The sequence below is a fragment of the Plectrocnemia conspersa genome, unplaced genomic scaffold, assembly GCF_051122295.1.
Source record: "Plectrocnemia conspersa isolate PC_06_02 unplaced genomic scaffold, ASM5112229v1 ptg000009l, whole genome shotgun sequence".
NCBI classification, from domain to species: domain Eukaryota; kingdom Metazoa; phylum Arthropoda; class Insecta; order Trichoptera; family Polycentropodidae; genus Plectrocnemia; species Plectrocnemia conspersa.
Genome location: NW_028277173.1, coordinates 20,890,618 through 20,913,143, shown reverse-complemented (window position 1 = coordinate 20,913,143; position 22,526 = coordinate 20,890,618). Strand labels below are relative to the sequence as shown.

Sequence of the window (22,526 nt, the reverse complement as noted above, 5' to 3'; positions counted from 1 at the left end):
ACACAATATTAAATATCCAAAAATTACAAAGACATTACCTTGTCAACTGCATGATGTCTAGAATTGTAAATATCGGCGTCACTTCCGCCCGCGGTAGAAGGGACGCTTCGCGTCGGTTGCACGCTGTGGAAACATTCTGCTGCAACTGCCTTGCATAGTAACAATATATTGTGTCTATCAACACAAAGTTAAGCACTAATTTTAATTATACACTGCTTAATTTTAACACATACACTTAATTTCACTATCACTTTATAATTAAAAACATCAAAAAGGATATTATTATAAAAAATATGAACGAGCACACACACACACACGAGAAAAATGTAACGAAACAGCTTACGCGCCCGATGACGCGTAGTTACTGAATTTTTTTTTAAATATTTCGAGATGCATAAACAAGTTCACAGGTTCAAGGTTATAAACCAGTGGTCGGCAAACTTATTGGCCGAAGAGCCAAATATGTACATTACAACGATTCAAAATAGTTCTGAGAGCCAAATCTGTTTTTTAATTTAGTAAACCTTTATTATAATTTTAAACCTTCATTAAATTACAGGTACACTGAATAAAACTTGATTTCACACTTAATAAAGATTTATTAGTTGATAAACAATAATATGAAAGTAAGGTATCCATAAATTTAAATCATGACAATGACTGACAAACACTTAATGCAAACAATGTCCTTGCATCTCCTTGGAAAGTTTCAGTAAGTCAGGTTTATATGTTGTTGTTTTTGATTTTAGGCATGATTCCAGGTTCTCATCAATAAGACAACTTTTCAGTTTACTCTTGATAAAGTTCATGCTTGAAAAGGTTTGTTCGCATTAATATGTAGAACCAGGGCCGGCCCTAGGTTGTTTGGCGCCCCAGGCAAAAACTAAATTTACCCCCCCCCCCCTATTAACACTTGATGAGCGCAAAAATATAATTCAAATTAAAGAAATAATATATTATATTTTACAACATGCTCTTTTTTACGATTGTGGGTATTTAAGAATTTATAATTTATTTTTTGTTGTGATTTTTTACGTGTGAAATAATTTAAAGAGTACACAGTAGTGTATAAAAAACTTATATCAGATTATATTCTTTAACAATATTGTTTGATAATTTTAAGTGAATATTGCGCCTTTATTTGGTATCACGGCGCCCCACAAGATCTAGCGCCCCAGGCGATCGCCTGTACTGCCTGCCCCTCGGGCCGGCCCTGTGTAGAACCAAAAAGGGAAAGAACAGCAAACGCAAGCTTTTTCAGCGGATCTTAAGAGTCAGGAATACTATTCCAAACGTTGAAAATGATCATGACTTCATTCTCCAGGTCTTTCAAAGCAGACCACTTGTGTTGTGAACTAAGATCACATTCGTTCTTCTCCGATATTTCCAAATCAATACAAAGACGTTCAAATTTGGAGCTCCATATTTTCTTGTTTTTTAAATCCTGCAATTATATTTCAAAGTTACTAATGTCAATGCCAAAAGGAGAAAATTTCAACTCAGTTTATTGTAGCATTAAGAAGATTTTTGACGAATGCTAAGGTCGCTTTGATACCTGCTGAGAAATGCTTTCCTCATATTTAAAATTGTTGTTTTGAAATAGTGTTTGTCAATAGAGGAATTATTTTCTTGGCGATGCTTCAGCAGGCTCGGAAAGTGAAACAATGTTTCCCTTTCAAAATCTTGAGCAAAAGCGTTTTAAAACGTTCCCTCTTGATAACCATCGAACCTTGTTATGAAGCAGAAAATCAGCGTACTCACTCTTCATTTCAACTAAAAATTCTCTGAATTGACGATGATTAAGAGCTTTAGCTACAATGGAGTTGATGATCGTGATCACTAATCCCATAACTTTACTAATTTCTTCCGGAAATATCTGCGCACAAAGCGCTTCTTGGTGAATAATGCAATGATAAACCAATATCTCGTAATTATTTTTTTCTTTCAAAATGGCAACAAACCCTTTTCTGACGCCAGTCATACTTTTGGCCCCGTCTGTAACCGCCAAGTACGCAGATTGACAGCTGTCATACTACTACGCTGCGCTGCGCCCCTATCGGACGAAACAGATACTACGTCAACGCTCACGTACACATTCAACGTTGCATGGAAAGGACACTCGACCAGAATTAGCGCCCGGGCCCGTGGATATTTGTGCCAGAGCCGCACTCAAGGAGCCAAAGAGCCGCATGCGGCTCCGGAGCCGCACTTTGCCGACCCCTGTTATAAACCATAAGGATTAAAATGTCGTGCATCTCACATTACAAAAAAAATATTTTTTATCAAAGGTTGACAATTTGTCTAGTTTTTAAATATTTTTCTCTAATTCGAATTATTTTAATGCAAGTTGTGTTTATTTTTAGAATATTTATCTCTCGTTCGATTTATTATAATGCGAGAGTGACACGAAGGTCACCTTTGTAATAATGTTGTCCTTCTTAAAGTATAATGTCGATGATTTCAACTTTATTTATATGAAAAATATTATTTAAATCTAATTTATATGTGCCAAATTTACGACATTTTCAAATGACGTTCTTCCGTTGAAAATGGTGAAAAAAAAAAATTTTTATTACATATTGATAATATTATATTATATGTATATTACTGGAATCTCGGGATCCTCTCTCGTCCTTGACCTCATCATATATACACGTTCTTGGGGTAGCTCAGTATTATTGATATTCATTAATTGTCCATTTGCCGGGGACACGTCATTTGTGACCGTGTTAATGTGATTGTATGATAATTAGGTCGGTGACAATTATACTATGTGATTTTTTCGCTCGTATTGACTATAAAACTGGAAGTTAAGACTTTGATATCATGTTACTGTCATTTCATTTTTTCACTGCGATATTTTTATGCATTTCTATTTCTAGTGCTTCATGTTTTGTACGAGCAAACGGATTTTTAATGTTAGCTATAGTCTTTATGCTGCTAAAGTCAATGTTGTTGTCCTTATTAAAGCTGTTTTCAGCCAGAGCAAAATTACCATTAAATATTTTGACAGCATTTTGTATTCATTTTCTCTCTTGTCTATTAGACTTTCCAATGTAAATATTTTCACAATCTTCACACGAGATCTTATACACACCCAAGGATTCATTTTTTAATTGACCTTTTCTGTTTGGAAGCATTGAACCAATAGCTATTGATTATGATTATTTTTTATTTATAGTTTACATGTCATTTACTTAGCATGGAAATACCTAAAAAAATATCTTCTCATCGCCGAAACGCCAAATTGAGGCAAGAATCTCCAAACTCACAATTTAATTACTTTTGTTTCACATATAAACATAGCAACAAATTAACAATGATTATCTGGAGAATATAGGCATGGACATATAAGCAGTATCGTGACGAAAGTAACAAGCTTTAATTTCTTATTTATATCACTTAAACCATGCACTAAAAAGTATATTTCAGGCTTATAAAATAATTTTTTACTTAATTTATTATCTCATTGAGACGTGCATTTTTCGCGTTCGTCTTTGATATTCCTAATGTGTTATATTTAGGGATTCCAATCCCGGGCCAAAATTTTGATCCCGGGATTTCGGTATTGCAATTAGTCGATCCCGGGATCCCGGGACCAGTCCCGGGATAATTTTCATGTTATTTTATCGATAAAAATAATTTAAAATGAATAATACAATATTTTTTTACATCAGTTTTTTATAACGTACAATGTATAAAGTACGTATAATTTTAGTCTTGGACTTAAAATAGAAAATAATATAATAAAAATAAAAAAAGGGAAGGTCTTATTTATTTATTTGAGAAGATAAAAAATGAGCTTTTGACAATGTATGTACATATGTACATTCATAGACACAATTAATGTAAAACATTATTTTGGAAAAAACTCACGAAGTAACATCAAAGCATCAAGCGTTTCATCATTTAGCCTTGATCTGATTTTGGTTCCTAAGCAGCCTGCAGCTGAAAAAGCACGTTCAGACTCACAGCCTCAAAGATTCACAGATGACACGTGCAACTCGCGCAAGTTTGTATACGAAATATAACGATTTTGTCAATAATAATTCGATTGTGCTTGATAAATTAATCAATCCAAAAAATTCGGGATTATGTTTTATAATCCCGGGACTCATCGGGTATTGAAAATCGTTAGGGATCCCGGGATCCCGGGATTGGAATCCCTAGTTATATTATATTTTTAACAATTTTAAAATTTACTTTATTTTTTAATTTCCATAAAATAATTAAGTAATAAAATAGCTATTGATAACTTCGATTCTATTAAAAAAATTAAATATATTTAATATATACTTTGAAAAAAATATGTAAGATTTAAATGCATTTCAATTATATTTTATAGAATAAAATGCAAGCTGAGCAAAAAGTTCCTTATCAGTTAAAATCATAAATATGCTTCAACGGCTAAAAGCGTTTGTCAAAGCTTACCTTGGGAACTTAATATAGTTTATTTCTCGCATTATACTTGATTTACATAGTCTGAGTATCAGATACTGCAAAACTTATCCAATATATGTTTAAATGTTATGGAAAAGCAACGTTCACAGCTGTATAATATCGTAGACTGCCTCGCATTAGTCACAATCACAACCACTAACTACAGCTGGTTAGAAAAACAAACAAACAATAATTGGGATTTAAGGAATTGTAACGAAAAATAAAAATATGTACCTTTAAAGCATTTTTATTGATCAATTACAATATGCAAACGAATAAAACACAGCAACATAATAAAACTTAAACATAAATAATATCATTTTATCATAACGTTGTTCTAGTTCAACAATTTTCTATGTTTAAATCATTTTATATGCTTGACTGTCTTAACACATTCTTTATAAACAAACGTAAAGATATATTACATCAGATTTTATTGTTCTTCTGCTATGATAGAGAATTTGATGTTATTCAATTCGATCAAGATCTACTAAGCAATTTAAACAACTTACATACAATACATTTATTGCTATTAAACGTGGATAGTAATTTTGATTACAACATCAAGGCAAAGATTTCTATATAATATATATGTTTCAATATAATGGTCAAATTAAAATTATTAAACAACTAACAAAAATAATACTGCTTTTGTATACGTGAAGTGTATATTTTTTACTGATTATATACAACGAAATTAAATTGAACATTTTAGTGATTCGAAAATTATCTATATTTTAATTTACACACATTTATTGTCCTAAATTCAGACCTTGCGTCTGTAGGATAATGATATCAAAGCCATATTTTTAATAAATGATTTAGAATTTAAAAGGTTATAACAAATATATCAATAAAATATATTATTTTTATCACAATTATAAATAACTTTGTTGATATGATTCGAAAAAATATAAATAATTCATTTAAACTGATTTGTGCAAGTAATTGCAAACTCAAATCTGATATTTTATATATTGTGATTTTCACCGTTTGCATACTATAAGACACTTCGTCATAAAATTGATATGAACGATTAACATTTCAACAAAAATACATCGTCACTACCCGACAGATCAAAAGTTCTAAAATAACACTATTAAATTAATAAGTTTAACGATAAAAAAACACACATCAAATACACAGATATTATATCTAAGGGATCACAGAAAATGGTCACCGTAATCAGGTAACGGGATTTAATATAATATTTTCCAATTCGAAAGCCTTCACGTCAAATAATACATATTTTTACAATATATATATATATATACTGTATGTATGCGCATCGTTACTTATAAATTTAGAATTCATTATTTATTAATGATTATTCGAAAGGCAAAAGAAACAATATGTATTACACATTCAATATGTAATATTTTATTAAAGATGGAAAATTAATAGAATAGCTTGTAAATAATTAATAAATAAATAAATAAATTCTGCTTATTTATAAAAATATAATATTTAGACAAGCGTTAATGATCAGGTTTTTTTCTATATATTAGTTATTTGATATATACATAAATATTGTAATTGTTTTCTTGAACGTTATTTTTAAGAATATAGAACTCTTCACTATGTAATATTTATTTAAAGAACATGTATCATTATTTATTTACAATTATTAAACATGAGCAAATAACTTATAAAGATATTGACGAAATAATTTTGTAATTTAAATTCACAGTGGACACAAAAACTTATTACTGCATTTTTTAGAAAATAATAATTTATAATGTTAAGAAAACTTTTCATAGACGCCAGTATTACATTTATTAATTAATATTTTTTTTGGATTTTTTATCTTCTATTTAATACAATATATTCGATTTTTGGTCATATTATGAATTTTAAAGCTAAATACAATAATTAAAATAAAATGTTGGTCCTAATGTTTAATATAATACTTCAAGTATAATTTTCTCATTAAGATATTATATCACGAATAAACACAAAGTTTATTAACGCATAAATTTAAATGTGTTTCTTACTTTATAAATAAAATAAGGAACATTTATTTATCTTAATTATATCAAGATAAAAAACATATTAAAAAAAGCTATAGAATACCTCATTATCGTACAAAAAAATGTTTTAATTTGAAAAAGCCTCATCCTAACAACGAAATTAAAAATTTGACCAAAAATCTGACATTTCATTGGCGCCATTATGATACTATGTGCCCACTTATTAAAAATAAATATACAATACAAAAAAACAAATCGAAAGCCTTAAGTGTAAAATGTGTGATTTTTTTATTTTTATCAGTTCAGCAAACATTTCATTACACTTTAAATTGTTGCTTTTTGTTGTTGTTACTAACATGAAATTCATACCTTAAAGGAGAAGTGGTGGTATGTTGAGAAGTATGAAATTCATATTAATAATTAAAAGGTTTTTTAATTACTGTATTTTTTTATATCTTATGTATCAGTATAATGGAAGAAAGGAAGCATTGTTGAATAATTCTCATTCAAAAGTTAAGTTTACCAATTTACACTTAAGGCTGTCGGTATTTCGTTGCTTTAATAATTTATATTTTCTATGCTCTATAAAAATATATTATAATAATATTGTTTCATTTTGACTATATATTAATATTCGAAAACCACTATTTTTACAACGTGGCACATAAATATACATATAATATTAAATGGTCATATTTTATGTACAATGTTGGTTACCCTCACTTTTTGATTGACGATATAGTATTATATTTACAATTTCACAATTGTTTCTTTGTTTAAAATGTATTTTTAACTATTCATTGTCTGATTTTCCATGGCAAACAAGATGGCATGATGCACGCTTGAGCGTCTTCGTCTCCATAAATCATCGGCAACGAAAGTCTTCCTTGTCAGCGTCTCCTCGGAGGACTACCACCAGAAATCTCACCAGTCGATTGCGAAGCTTGTCTTGTTAAACCACCACTTCTCCTTTGAGGTATGACAAACTCGGCCGTTCTTTGCGGTGTTACAAAGGGATTCGTACCAGAGAAGGGTCCCGATATCGAACCCTGTCTCTGGCCGAGCCTCCTAGGCGGACTTTGCGACAAAACAGGACTATTCGAAGGCTGCTGTATGGGAATTGGGCTTGTTTGTGATGATGGTGAACCTGATGATATGACTTGTGATCCGGACGATGGTCTGAACAACAGCAAATTGAATTGATTTATACAATAGCATTTAATATTTTTTTTTGAAATCTTTTTGCTTTTAGTCTCACCTAAATTCTTGCGGTTCTGGCATGGTATTATGGCGGCCCATACCTAAGGGTGGCGGTGCACGACGAGGTGGTATGGCTGGTGGGGGACCTTGGCTCATTTGTCTGGAAGGTGCACTTTGTTGGGAGCTATTTCTCAAATCTCCGCCAGATTGTTGCCTATTCAAAAGCACTACGTTCCCTTGTGAGTTTTTCCTAGGCGGAATCAGCGGTGGGGGTGGATGGCGGGGAGGGGGGTTGCCACATGAGGAAAACTCGCTTTTCTGCGCTATTTGTGATTTGGATCCACTATCGACAGGAGATGAAGATACTATGGGTGCATTGGATTTCATACTTGTCACATTACCGCTCGGATCATTCTCGGAAGAACGCCTGTTAGCGTTGACATTTTTTAAAACTGGACTTGAAATCACAGAAGAAGGAACCGACGATATTGTCGGTTGATGTGGATTATCTTCTCCTTCAGCATCATGCTGATCTGAAGCTCCTTTGGCTGCTTGTTGCAGAATGTGCTTTTTTTGCTCTTGACCGGCGGCCAGATAGGAAAACACGCATAGAACAGCATAACATATCTGATCCGCCTAAAATCCATATAAAACAATCAATAACATTCTATGAAAAATAATAAATTAAATAAATAAGAATACGACATGCTTACAATAATATCACAAAATATAAGAAGCTCTCGAAAATTAAATAAAAAAATAAGGTATTCCATCATTCATCTTACACATAACGGCAATTGAAAAAAATCGATGCAAAGTCTTAGTAATATCACTAGCCTAGAATCACATGCAAAAACAAAGAACAAAACATAAAAACACAGAATCAAATAAGAAATAACGATTTACACACGAATAAAATTTATTTTTATTTGTATTATATTCAGCGAAAGCAAAATATGTTCAAAAATAAAATACATTCAAAAAAGCATTTAACGTTCCTATAAATATTTTTTTAATTAAAATTTTTAATTAATCAATTTATATCTACTGTTTATAAATAAAAAAAGTTTATACTACAATTCACTTTTTAAATAAGTTTATATAAAAATATCAATATATTATTATTATATAAATACAATTTTAACTTTTGTATTATATTTTTTAATTTTATTTTTTTATAATTTAAAATAAATTTATTATTATCATTCATTCATTCATTATACATAACGCAATTAAAATGTAATTGAAATATTTTAGTAATTGATAACAAGAAGTTTTATACTATTCGTAGAAAAATATACATTTTTTACTCGCAATACAACCATTTCTGCTAGGGTCCCATTAACGTAGCAAAGTTGTGATTCTAGTGTGAAAAATGCTGAAAAATGGCTATGTTATAACCATGACGTAAAGAACTGGCAATTTCTTGTTAGTTATTTAATTAGGAAAATTGATATTCATAATAAATAAAAATTAAAACGATATCCTGTATCACTAACAAACTTATTTTAATTTAAAAAAACATGTTTATTGCTTTTTAACAATCAATTAATATTAATTTAGCAGTGATAGAAAGTGTACAAAATTATTTTTATAAAAAAAATTAGCGGTAGCGTATACACGCGCGCGTTGGGTTGCGAAAAAGAAAGCAGGCGCGAATTTAGAAACTCTTAGTACAATCAAATGTATTAATGTTCATGATATTATATTGCGATTTAAAGATATTCCAAATATTTTTTTTGACAATCCTAATTACCAAAGTTAGACAACATAACTTTCCAGAATTATTATTTTTAATAACTTTGAACTATTATATGTTATATTTAATTATTCTAAAATGGTCGCAAGCATAAAAAACAAACAAATAATTGAGATCAAAGATTTAAAAAATTAAAAATTAGAGTGAACTTTTTTAGTAATATAATTTATCGTTTCAATTTTAAAATTTGAATTTTCAAATGCTGTTTTTGTTAAACTAAATGGTTCTTATGTGTTATACCGCATCCGCACCATTCAAAACCTAGCATCATATTATTGCATAACTATAACATAAATTAGTTGAATTTATTTACAATATCTACGGTAATATTGTAATTAAATAAATTTTAACAAAAGTGATCAACATTTATTCCTCCGATTTACACGATAGATACGTTCCAGAAAATATCGCGTAAATCGAAGTTTGTATTAAAACGATCATTTCTTCAAATTATAAAGTAAACGGGAAAAATATTCAACGACACGCATTCACTTTTAAAAGCAGCTCGGAACACTGCATAGGTAGTGGGATTGGTTCCAGATCAAGCATGTGTACCAAATATGTTTGATTGGGAGTATATTATCTGTTTTTTATAAAAAAAATCTAACTGCGTAAATCGAGGGATAAGCATATAAAAATGTTTTTATTAGTGATTTTTTTATTAAAAAATAAATTTAATTAGTGAGTGAATGAAGGTTAAATATATGTGATGAAGTCATAAAATCAGGGACCATCCACATTTTTTTAGGTCAATTTATTGAGTGGTGGAAGTATGGGAAGTTTCGCGTTGCGTGTTGCGTTTGCCATTTGAATTTTTGTAAATTTAAAATATTTTTGTAACTATTACTTAAATAACGTTATCATATACATATAATTAACATATTATTAAATGTTGGATAAGCTAAATTTATTTTAATATTTAATGCTCTACATCAGCGCTGTCCAACATGCGGCCCGCAAATATATCCATTATTTTTAATATTAGTTAATGCGTATTTTTTTTTACTTTATTTCCTTCGTATAAATTTAATAACTTTTTAAGTGAAAAATAACTATTTTTTACTAGCTTATATTTTTAATAAGCCCTCAAAATTAAAATTAAATAATTGGCAATTTGAACAGCGTTGCTAAGAGTACTAAAATATTTTAATGTAATGAGATAATCTCAAGAAGTTGATAATCTCTATGCTTAGGCCAAATACTGAATAACATATAAGAACCAGATAAATTTATGAATAATGTTTTTTTAATTATATTTATTTACATACCAATTAATTGAAACATTTAAAAGATAATAATAATAAAATATATTGGAGTCAATAATAATACATACATACCACAATAAATAAACTAAAAACATCAAGTTTACATAGACCACACCAATAAGATAGTATATAAATAAAACATGCATACCATGGAAGATTTATATTTTCTTTGTATAACTTGTCTGGTCTTAGGATCTAAAAAAAAATAACACACATATTTATTGAATATTATAGTATTTTATGCCATATATGTATATTATATATATATAAAATTCATCTTACTGAATTCTTCCAAGATGAAAATTCCTCCTTTTTGAGTAAAGCATTTTCGTATATGATCCAAACGTACGAAAAACTGAAATTAATTAATACAAAAATGAAGGTTTTTATACAATAACATCCAAGAGAAATTAAACAATCTAATACGAGTGAAACTAATAGCTTTTTTGTATGTTTTTATAAATAACCTTAAAGCGTTATGTTACATTTTTACATATCGTTTATCTGGTGTATATTTGTGATTAAAAATAATAATTAAAATAAAACCTACGTTTTAAACAATTCAACGTGACATGCCTAATGTGTGCTTCTAACATATTTATATTAACATTTTATTTTTATTTTTGTTATTTATAAAATGTGTTATTGTTTCATGTGTGTGTGTACCTTGCAACAGCCACTCTCTATTTGTATATATAATATAATATGTACATATTAATCGTCTAAAGCCAAGACACAAAGCATAATGTAGGCTCTTTTGCATGCAGATGAAAAAATGAAGGAAAATAGGAAGTGGTTCCAAAATAATGATCAACAAGAGCAGCTTGGGATGCAACAGTCATCAGCCAGCTATGTCACGGCTTACTCCGCCCAGCCAGAGTTGCGCCATGAAACTTAAGAGATGGTCTGCTCTAAATTAATTAATTAATAATAATAATAATATAATATATATAACCTTGCACTAAGATTAGCCAGTAACTAAAACAAACACCATGTAACCACTGACATGTTGCTTCATATTTTTTTTATAAACAATATAACACCAAATATTACCATATACATGGGGTGATGCACAGAAAATCTGTGTACCGTGAGTCTAAGGCTCTACTATGCTTTTTTTTAATAAATGCCTCACACGTTGTTATTTTGTATTATTATTATTATAACAATGTACAATTTTAATACTGTGAGGGTACAGTCGCAATAAAATGACAACTAAAAGGATGCTAAAAAGATCAAATGGTTCGTAAGCCTCAAAAACTACAGGAAAAGCCCTCTACTCTAATACAGTCAGTTGCTCTAAATACAGGCTGTTTATTAAATCGCTCATTATTTCAAATTCAAGCAATGGAATCAAGCATGTAAAATTATCATTGTACGATAGAATTTAGTCGCGTCTGGCTTATATTTTTTGTTGTTATCTCATCTTCTGTCGTTGATGATCGAATTTCACATTTTGATTCGCATCGTTCAATGGTAAAAATAATCGAGGATTACTTCATAAACACCCGGTATATATATATAATATATAATATGTATATATGTATATAAGACAAGTCGTTCTAACGACGTGATGAAGTGACAGTGTGTGTAGCGGACAGACATGAGAACGATTTTTTAGAATCACTCTGTACCTCATAATCCTGACGGTCAGCAGCGGACACGCCAAATCCAGACAAACGCAAAAAACAAAACAAACAAAAAACATCACATTAGTTTCCACTGCTATAGTGTGCAGATAAAGTCTCTTTCTATTATTAATATTTTTAAAAAAGGTCACTCGGGGGTGTGGATATGTTAAAAAAATTAAAAACGAGACAGTTTATGTGCAACACCCAAGGACCATCTCAAAAGTTCCTAAGCTACTGGCAGAGCTTTTCCATTTAGTGTAAATGAAAAAGCTCACATAGACATTGTCAACCGTTATTAGTAATTTATTATCATCGTCTATTCATAGGGTATATATAAAATTATCATATTAAATCAAATAAAATATATATAATCAATACATTATTTTAGATTTGAATTTATATACTTCAATATTGCTTAGCGATATATTAAGAAGAATATAGAAGGCCAACAGATAGCAGCATGCATAACACTGAAACCAGTAAATCAATATTTTTATTATCATTTATATCAAATCAAATTACTTTACAAATATACGTATATGTTTAATTAAAACATATATGTATAAATATAATAAATATATGATATATGTATAACAAATTAAAACTCAACCTAAATATAAATATATATAATTAAATTTAGATCAAGAATAATATATAAAAATAATATAAAATGTTTGATAAAATATAGATATAATGATAAGGTTGCAAGCAATATGCGAGCAGGGATTATTTTTTTAGGAACTGTTTTTTTTATTAATATATAGATGAATAAAAAGATACAATGCATCACAATGATTGTGTAACACACACGTATATTAGTACTTTTTTAATATATAGCGAAAACTGGGAAATTTTGAGTGGTCCTTGCAATATAATATAATATACTTAATAATAAATATGTCTAATAAAAATAAATTGCTTATATCTAATTAAATATATAATATATCGCGTCCTTTATAAGTAAAAAATCACATTGTTCGGTGGTTTTCTATGTGTTTATATCGATTACAAATTGTCATTAATATATTTTTAAATCAAAGGCAAATACTTATACAAATAAAACCCTAAAATTTTAACTAAATAGCGATTTTTAATATCATAAAATACGCATTTTTATTTTGTAAGATGTATTTGTCATTATCGATTATTCAATATACTTTATTGTATAGTATGTTTATTTTTATTGTAGTTGTAGTGTTATATTAATTAATAAGTATGACTTTATACAGTATATTTTTCATCCCCATGCATATACAAAGGATATTCGAATAGTAATGATATGTTACACAGAGAAACAGATTTTACCAGCTTTTAGTTACAGTATCGTTAAATTTAAAATAACTTTGTCTATCAATTGGGCGAAAATAAAAGTGTTTCTGAAATCCATCACTTTTATTATAAAGTGCTGTCAAGAGTTAGTACAAGAAGAGACAAAATATTTTTTTATTAAATTGACAAATAATATGTAACTGGCGTTTAACGACCGATTAACTATTTTTGATAAAGGATGTTTTAAAAGACATATGTATAATTAAATTATTTCTGGTTTTTGTTATATTTTCACTTTTTAAATATCCCTCATATAAGATAACATCCACATACAAATTACTCTATGAAATTTATGACTAACTCACTTTGTAATTTCATAAAATATACAAAAAATCTTCTAACCTCTAATATATGCATCAGAATATTAATAAGAATTAGTTTCTAGATTTAAAAATATGTATTTCCTAAAACAGATTTTTAACTAGATATATTTGTGTTAAATTACAATTTTGTATTTTTGTTACATTTCCACTAATAAAAATATTCGAATTGAGCTGAAATAAATTTTGTGATTAATATATTAATTATTTAACAATAATTTCAAACTGTCTTCCTAATTCATATACGACCATCTCGATTATGAGATATCATACCAAGCAATTGCAGAGCAATAAAAGCTTAATATAACAAAATTGGCTTCACATCATTAGAGTATTATAAAAATATAGTATTGAATTTATGCTCACAACAGTCAATGCCTCTCCTTTGATTACTGCGCGTCGTTATATAATAAAATTATTGACATATTCATTGTCATTCCAATTGAATTATTATAAACTTAATAACTGACAAGGAGGGACATAATTATAAGTTGGTGAATGTTATAAATTCTCCTCGTATCAGAATCGAAAAGTACGAAAAGCATCAAGAATAAATACTTAAAAATTCATATATAATATATATATAAATGCACAAACACTAAAAAGTTTAAAAATTGCACTTTCACGAGTGATGTCAGAAAAGTCTTACCTTGCTGTGCTGGAATAATAACCCGACACCTTCCATACACACTTGTATGAGTCCACCTTCTCCAGTAGTACAGTCTTGGATTGGAAACTCACCACCAAGCTCGGCGCCAATTCCTCCTCCTCCGTTTCTCTCCATTGCGTCTTTGATGCAATAATAAAGAGCTTTGCACTAAAATGAAACGCAATTTATATAACTAAAAATCCAACAAATTCTATTAAATATAAAATTGAATGTTCCATTAGTCTTTCAAAGAAGGATTACGGAAATAATGATATTCACGTACAGTAAAGATCGCTTAAATTCGTATTTTTACCACGAAGTTTACTAAGCTGCAAGAACAGAAAAGAACGCTTTATTAGATATGCTTACAAAGTTGGGCTTTGGAACGACCAAGATTTATTTTTTTACACAACTTGCACTTTTGTAATGGTCAATGTTGTTCTTGGTTTTTTTAATTTTTAATTCTAGCATCGATTGTATTCTGTACTTTTAATCATAGACTGACAATTTCTCTTATATTTTGCTAAAAGACTTTCGGAACATTAATCATTTTTTAATTTACTTTTTTTGTATAATATTTGTTTAGTTGAGTCTGACCGCCATTGCGCCTCCAAAGACATAATACTTTGATTTTTGGACTGTAAGTCATATTCACCAGACGCTCGTACCACCATCGTTCCACAATTGAACCTGTTAAACATAATTGTTTTCATAAATCGCCAAAATACTTAAAAAAAAACATAAGTAAATCAATTTAAAACCTTGAGTTGATCTCAAAATAAGTCCATCGTCTCTCACTTCCATGAACCTTAATTCACCAGTAGCATCAGTTCCTTGATGTACCGTAAAAGACTGTCGATGAAGCAATCTTGAACCAAGTGGTTTGAGATCAATATCATTACCATGCTAAAAAATTTAAATAAAACATTAAAATAATTTTATTAATAAATATTTATTTAATTAAAATATAAAAGCTCACTAAATTTCCGATTTGATCCAACAGCTGATTGACTTCCTGGCTATAAACTAGACCGATATGACTTTTGGCCAATAAACGTCTTACTTTATTTCTAATGTAATTTGGATCGCATCCAAGCATCACTAGAGCAGCTGTGAGATTATAAAGAGCAGTAGAAAGTAAACGATCTTCTTCATGCTCTAATCTCTTTCTCTCGGTATCACTCAGACATTTATAGCGTTCCATCATTTCACCAGGCCCCTAAAAAAATATGATTTTTATTAAGATATTGCTTTATTAGCTAATTATATTTTTCACACCAGATAAGAAAAACATATATATATTAACCTACGATTTTATTAATAATTACCTGATCCATTCCTATAGTGTCCCTTTCTTGACTCACAGCATCCAAAAATGCGTCTTCCCAAAACTGCATATGGTCCCATAATGTAGATCTTTCTTTGCCTAATAATCCTTGGAAAATGTACGTTCGACCACTATCGGGAGATGGAGTCGGAGAAGTGTTGACAATGTGTCCTCCCGTATATCTGAATCCAGTGCTAAGAGTAGATTTTGAAGACCACACACTCGCCGTTCTTTGCTTTGGTATTTTTGGAAACTAAAAAAGTTTATAAGTTTCATAGCATATCCACATATACACCAAATAGTTTTATTTTATGTCAAACTAAATATCATGCTAGTGAATTTAATTTTGGATACTTACGTTGCCGGTTTGCACTTCAGTATCGGATACAGTGGATCTAAAGGAAGCACGGTGTGTTGCAAATGCATTTGGGTTGGTAGTAATAGAACCCGTCTCAGCCAAAGAGGATTCGGATCCGTGTAGCGTACCCTAGCCCACAAATACAAACTAGACAACACATTCTACTAATACAAACATAGCATGCACATGTAAAATTGGCAATGCAAAGCTTAATTAAGCCCTTACAACTTTCATTTTGATGTTCTTTAAGTTTAAATAGAAGAATATATGTTATACAAGGAATATATAAAATTTAACAAATAAACTTTATTTAGTTACATAAGTATAAGAATAACAAATAAGTTATTTTTATATAAAAGTTTTTTATATAAAAATAATTTTCTGAGAAATTTTATATTAACTGCCTCTAAATCATGTTGCAATCTGCCGATTCTTAGATCACCAAATCAAAAATAAATCTGCCGACTGGTTAGAGTAATAGAAAATCGCAAAAAATTTAAAGGTTATTTTTTTAATTTATTAAAAATTCCTAGAAAGTATGCATTTTTCAACAATATTTCGTCATTCCCAGACCCCTATTAAAAACCTTCCAAGAAGTATGCATATTAGGCATAAAACCACCCTTATATATGTAGCGTTATAAAAAGGCAGTGATTACAAACCTTTTAAAAATATTCGTACAAATTTAATTTTATATAATAAAAAATGTTTTATATAATGTATCGAGAAATAAGAATACTCGATTAGACATGTTTTCAAATATTAAAAAAAAACACTGAATGTGGTTGTTCTTTTTAATTTTTGGATTGCCCCCTCCCTCTCCTGAAAAGAGCGGGAAGGTTGTCAAAGAAAATCTAAAAATAACAATATACCGAAAATATTTTATAAAATATTTAATTTCAGTAAAATCAGATCGGAAAATAAAATCGTTAGATATACATTTATAATAGTTTTACCAGTGAAAATATGTTTTATTTTCACTAGCGAAGTCCAAATACATTTTCACCAGTAGATATATATTATTTCACTGATGAGCGCTGGCCGCTCTTTAATATATATAAAACTCAATTTGACATTCGCGAAACGTCTATTTGCAACTAAAACCCAAACCTAACCTAATGAAAGTTCTAAAACCAGTTTTAGAACTGTTATTATGTCAAATCTGAAATACAAGCTAAGCCAACTGATCTCTCAGGAGAAAATAAACGAAAGAAGTATAGACAGACGTCACATCTCACATATTTCCCCATAGTTTGTCTGCATTTAGGTATTACACTATGTTTTAAAAATATGATAGCTATCCTTACCGTATTACTACGGACTTCTGATATGGGAATTTTGGTCAGTGTATTCAAATCGAATTTTGGTCAATAGGAGAGCGCAAAAACAATTATCACTTCTCAGAAGTCAAAAATTCACGTCAAAAGCAATAAAATCGTGTCGGCGCCGTCACAGTGGGTACGCTCGGTAACGAGCGTTCCCACTGCGACGGTGAAGGCACGATTTTATTGGTTTTGACGTTAATTTTTGACTTCTGAGAAGGGATAATTGTTTTTTGCGCTCTCCTATTAATCGAAATTCGGTTTAAATGTTCTTCATTTGATTATCACTCATTGAAAATTGTAATATTGTAAAAACATCGTAAATTAAATTGTAGCTTCTTATCTTTTGCGTCCATACTTCACATAGTTTCTTATCATACCAATATAGCCATATTTTCTGCCATTGTTTCAGTTACTGTTGTAGTATTTTTTTAGTGGGACCGGCGTTTGAGAAGTAACCGAAATTATCTTTCATTTTTAAAATTGAGGTTAAACTTTTACACTCAAAAATAAAGAAAATAAAAATAATAACGTTATATTTACGTAAAAATGATGAAATAAAATGTTACCCAGATTGTCAATCGATTTTTAAACATCAAAAGTACCGTTAAAAAAATATGCCGGAACGCACTGCATATTAATATCGTTTCTGTTAAAATATCAACAAAGAATACATAGACATAGAATAAATGAACGTTATGTACTCATAAAAATTGAAAAGCTGCTTGAATATATTGTTGTATTTTGTGAAAACTGGCACAAAAACATTTAGTCAAATTTAAACCATTATTAACATATTTATACGTTTTATTATGATATACTGTGTACTTATCATATTAATTACATCATTATATATAATAGTTTATTATTTTTTTCGATACAAAAACTGAATCAAGTGCTGTTCATTGACATTGACAATATACTTATTTATATAAATTAATGATCTATATAAATCAAAATCGAAAATATGGTGAATGCCTAATAACATACCAAATATTTTTATGAGATCGCCACAAACCAGATTTCTTTAACAAGCAATGAAAAATCGCCAAAGTGAAATATAAAATCTCGAATTTTCCTACTGTACGTTCACTTATGTTTATATTTACCACAGTCATGGCAATGCCATCAATAAATAAACAAAAACATAATCGTGAATTCACTTTTGTCACAAACACTTTCAAATATTTACGAGCTCCTAACTTTTTCTTGGCCAGATCAAACTATTCTTTATTATTTATAGAATAGAAAATGATTATTTATAGAAATAGTATATATTTTTATTAGCGTCATAAAATATGTCAAAACTTATGTATCAACATATTACTTTGCGTGCAAAGCCAATAACACACCATTTACTATTACTACACAATGAACTTGACTACAAATACCAGTGAATTACACAAGGAAAATATTTTTTTAATAATATTTTTATATTTACTTTTACTCATTGTATATAAATTTAACGGTAAGGTTATTGCTATAAAGATACAATACCTGATTTATTTGTTTTATTATATACTATAAAAAACTGTACGTATTGAATCATAATCACTTATCGTATCATTGTAGCTAAGAATTTTATTTTGGTTGTATTATATTATAAAAACAGGAAAGGGCTTTAGTAGTCAATATGTATTACTCATCTATTTTTAATATATAGTATTAAAATTATATTAAATCAAATATATACTTACATCTGATTCGAATGAAGTAAGTTTGCTTAGAAGCATATTTCTTTTTTGATTCAACATATCTTTGAACATATCAGATGTGGTTTGATTATCGGCAGGATCATCATGATCAGAGTATTTAACTACTGGAGGCTCTGTAAAGTAAAATAATATATTATCTTGAGCTTGGCTATCACAATTATTTAATAAATAATTTAAATACCAGCTTGAGAATTCTTTCTCGTAGAAGGAGAAGAAGATGGACTCATCGGTGAACCGATATTTTCTCCACTGCCAAAAGGACTAAAACCTCTCGGTATTTGCATTGTAGACATTTGACTTTCAGTTCCAGATAAACCAGAATCATCAACTGCTATTATTTCTTTGGTCCAAAAGTGTGTGTGAGCTATTTCGCATAATTGGAATACAGAAGCCATACCACCCAAGCCGAAATTTGAGAAAGTAACTTCTAAGCCGTGTATTACAGTAAGTAACATTTTAAGTATCCCTTTCCAAACATTCTTTGGAAGACACTAAAATTTATGTTTTATTAAATCAATCCTTCATAAAAATAAACTATTCTAAAAAATCACTTACAACATCTTCAATGTGATCATCTGGCGAAATCTTCTTATTCAAAGTTCTATTTAACTTGCTCAAAACGAGATTTCTATACGATTCGTCTTCCATCAATTTTTTTAGCCTATTTAGTTTTAGCCACCCAACACCTTCGCCTTCTAATACTGCAGTTATAACCTTGAACATATATTTAAATTATTAATAAGTGTCTTCAAATTATAAATCATTTATATGCATACATCATTGAGGAAAGCTTGATTCTCAGAATTTGTATTAGTCTTCTCATGTTGAGCTCTCATTTGATCATCTCTCTGACCAGCATTCGTGTGTCGTATAAGAGGCGATTTCTGCACAAGACCTTTGGATCCTTGAGGAAATGGTCCAAAGCTTTGGGCTGAACCTGTACTCTTTGGTTTAGGAGCAGGCTGTTGTGTATTTGCCGATGCTTGCTTTGCTTGTTGGGTTTGTTGACCTTGTTTTGCATTTTTTCCTAAAATTTAATTTGAATTAATATGTTTTAAGAGTTTACATAATTCTTTATAAAAGTAGGTATTATCTAAAAAATTCTGTTTTGTTTTTTTTATTTTTAATAATAGCTTTGTGGTAAATAATACTAATAAGTAATAATCCAAACCTTTTCCTCCAAATAAATCGCTAAAAATGCTTGAAGTTGAAGCTGCAATTCCATTTAAATCTGAACTAATATTTGAGAAGAAATCTCTATGGGTGGTCGTAATGAGATTAGTCGTCTGTACTGCAGTTTGAGAAGAGTCTCTTCTACTTCCAGGGGGGCTTCCGCTACTCCACGAGTCAGTCTTTATAAATCCTTTCTTAGCTGCTGCTTCCTTTGCGCTCTTAGTAATATCATCAAAAGTAGTCTTGCCAACATATGTTAGATCCTCGAAAGTATTTTTACTAACACCAGCGGCAGTTTTGCTTGCTTCTAAAGCACTCTTTGATGCTACTTGTACGCTCTTCGAAGCTTCTTCGGCCGCTTTTTTAGCTTGAACTGTCAACTAATAATAAAAAAAATATTTAATAAAAATCTACATAAAATATAAAAATAATAAATTGTACTAACTTTATCCATATGAGCTAGAATGCCTTCCTGACTCCCCTGCCTATTAACTAATCCTTTAGCTTGATGTGTGAATTGTTCAAGCAATGAACCTTGAGATCCTTGTCTAGTAACGCCCGATGAAGAACTAGTAGCTGAAGAACCACTTCCACCTTGATTCGAGCCGAATGAACTCGTTCTAGCTAACATGTTTCCAACACCCGTCTGTTTCTGTAATCATAAATTATTTTTAACTACTGTCTTTTAAATTAAACTACAGGGGTTCCAAACTTATTGATGATGAAGCAGTGAATTTGAAAGCCCCTGAAATGTTTAAAAAGCAATTTTACTGGTGTCGTAGGTTTTCCTCTCAGTGATCCGCGTTGATTACTACTAATCTGACTACGGTGACTAGCTGTGGATGACCAGTCAGAATCACTGGTACTGGTGCTATCGTGTTTTGGCGGTGAAGCTTGTGGTTGGAAAGCTGGACTACTGATTACTGTTTTGGACGTTGTCGTCGAGTTCGAATCGGATTCGTTTTCGAAACTTTCGCTCTTTTTCTACAAATGTATGTGATTGCATAGTTCATAGTTTTGCATAGGATTATGAGATGGAGAACTGACTAACCTCTTCCTTTTCTTGAATACCGTCTTCCGATGGCACGTTATCGTCCATTTGTCCAGTAGCATGAACTTGATTATCGTCTGAAAAATCACTTTTATCTGAGCTGGAAGGTGTTGGACTTGGCGAACGAGATGGATGTGGAGATCTACCAGGTCCTTGACCGTTTGGATATAATAAACTTGAAGGTGGATCATATACCTAATGATAATCAATATTTAAAGTAATGAAACATATATTATATTACATATGAAAGATATTCGGAAAGTTGAGAATCAAAAAATTATGTTAACAGCATTATTGAAAAATCACTTTGATTTTATCTTTCATCATTACTTTCCGAATATAGTATTATAGGCATTGTGTTACAGTTTTTGGATCTAAGGATGAAGATAGAGTCATTGGTATCGCAGACTGGACAACCGCTCCGTACACTTCTCCCATGCCATGATGTTGATTATTACCCCCTAGAAAACCTAAAATTTTAATATTTGGATACACATATGTATCGCAATATATTTTTATTATTAATAAAGATAAATTTACTAGGTGAAACGTCAGAAGACACCATATCAGAAACGAAATCGCTCAATGAGGAATAAGATGAACTAGTGCTTTCAGCGCCTTCGGAATCAGATCCACTCTCATCTATAATAGATTGATTGGTTAAATTATATAACAATTAAAGTTTGATTTTTTTAAATACCTGTTGGTTGATGATCTTGTCTTTGTAATGATCTCAAAGCACCGTTCAAAGAGCTGCCGTCATCCCAGACCGAAAACCTAATTGGATCTAAAGTGTTGGCGAACCATTTTGGTTTATCTCCAATTTGGTGAGGATCGAACACGCCAGTGTGTACCCTCAAAAAGGCAACGTTACTTGGAGTTAAAGACCATTCAGCTAAAAATTCTACAGCCTAAAACAATGAAATTTATATAAATATACAGGTTGATCTGAGATAAAATGTTTATAAATATTTTCAAAACATTTCAGAAATTTATGTAAAACTACATTTTTTACTT

The 22,526-nt window shown here is 29.9% G+C and overlaps 1 protein-coding gene across 9 annotated transcripts in view; it reads right to left on the bottom strand.

Moving 5' to 3' along the window:
• Window positions 1–7,160: 7,160 nt before the first annotated feature.
• Window positions 7,161–22,526, bottom strand: part of Rab3-GEF (Rab3 GDP-GTP exchange factor) — a 32,671-nt gene continuing 17,305 nt past the window's right edge. For 3 of the 9 annotated variants that reach the window (XM_088192655.1, XM_088192653.1, XM_088192658.1), the window contains 21 exons: window positions 22,210–22,420; window positions 22,050–22,151; window positions 21,873–21,970; window positions 21,510–21,704; window positions 21,230–21,442; window positions 20,904–21,110; window positions 20,457–20,838; window positions 20,062–20,312; window positions 19,841–19,999; window positions 19,467–19,776; window positions 19,268–19,398; window positions 16,249–16,377; window positions 15,892–16,143; window positions 15,543–15,782; window positions 15,325–15,469; window positions 15,126–15,253; window positions 14,564–14,731; window positions 10,917–10,989; window positions 10,783–10,829; window positions 7,669–8,246; window positions 7,161–7,589 (listed from right to left, as the gene is read on the bottom strand). In XM_088192655.1, the coding sequence (XP_088048781.1) occupies window positions 7,301–7,589; window positions 7,669–8,246; window positions 10,783–10,829; window positions 10,917–10,989; window positions 14,564–14,731; window positions 15,126–15,253; window positions 15,325–15,469; window positions 15,543–15,782; window positions 15,892–16,143; window positions 16,249–16,377; window positions 19,268–19,398; window positions 19,467–19,776; window positions 19,841–19,999; window positions 20,062–20,312; window positions 20,457–20,838; window positions 20,904–21,110; window positions 21,230–21,442; window positions 21,510–21,704; window positions 21,873–21,970; window positions 22,050–22,151; window positions 22,210–22,420 (4,308 nt within the window). In that variant the 3' untranslated portion in view covers window positions 7,161–7,300. Of the gene's footprint in view, window positions 7,590–7,668; window positions 8,247–8,323; window positions 8,448–10,782; window positions 10,830–10,916; window positions 10,990–14,563; window positions 14,732–15,125; window positions 15,254–15,324; window positions 15,470–15,542; window positions 15,783–15,891; window positions 16,144–16,248; window positions 16,378–19,267; window positions 19,399–19,466; window positions 19,777–19,840; window positions 20,000–20,061; window positions 20,313–20,456; window positions 20,839–20,903; window positions 21,111–21,229; window positions 21,443–21,509; window positions 21,705–21,872; window positions 21,980–22,049; window positions 22,152–22,209; window positions 22,421–22,526 lie in introns of those variants that run through there. The other 6 variants (XM_088192652.1, XM_088192657.1, XM_088192654.1 and 3 more) reach the window with 4 other exon arrangements.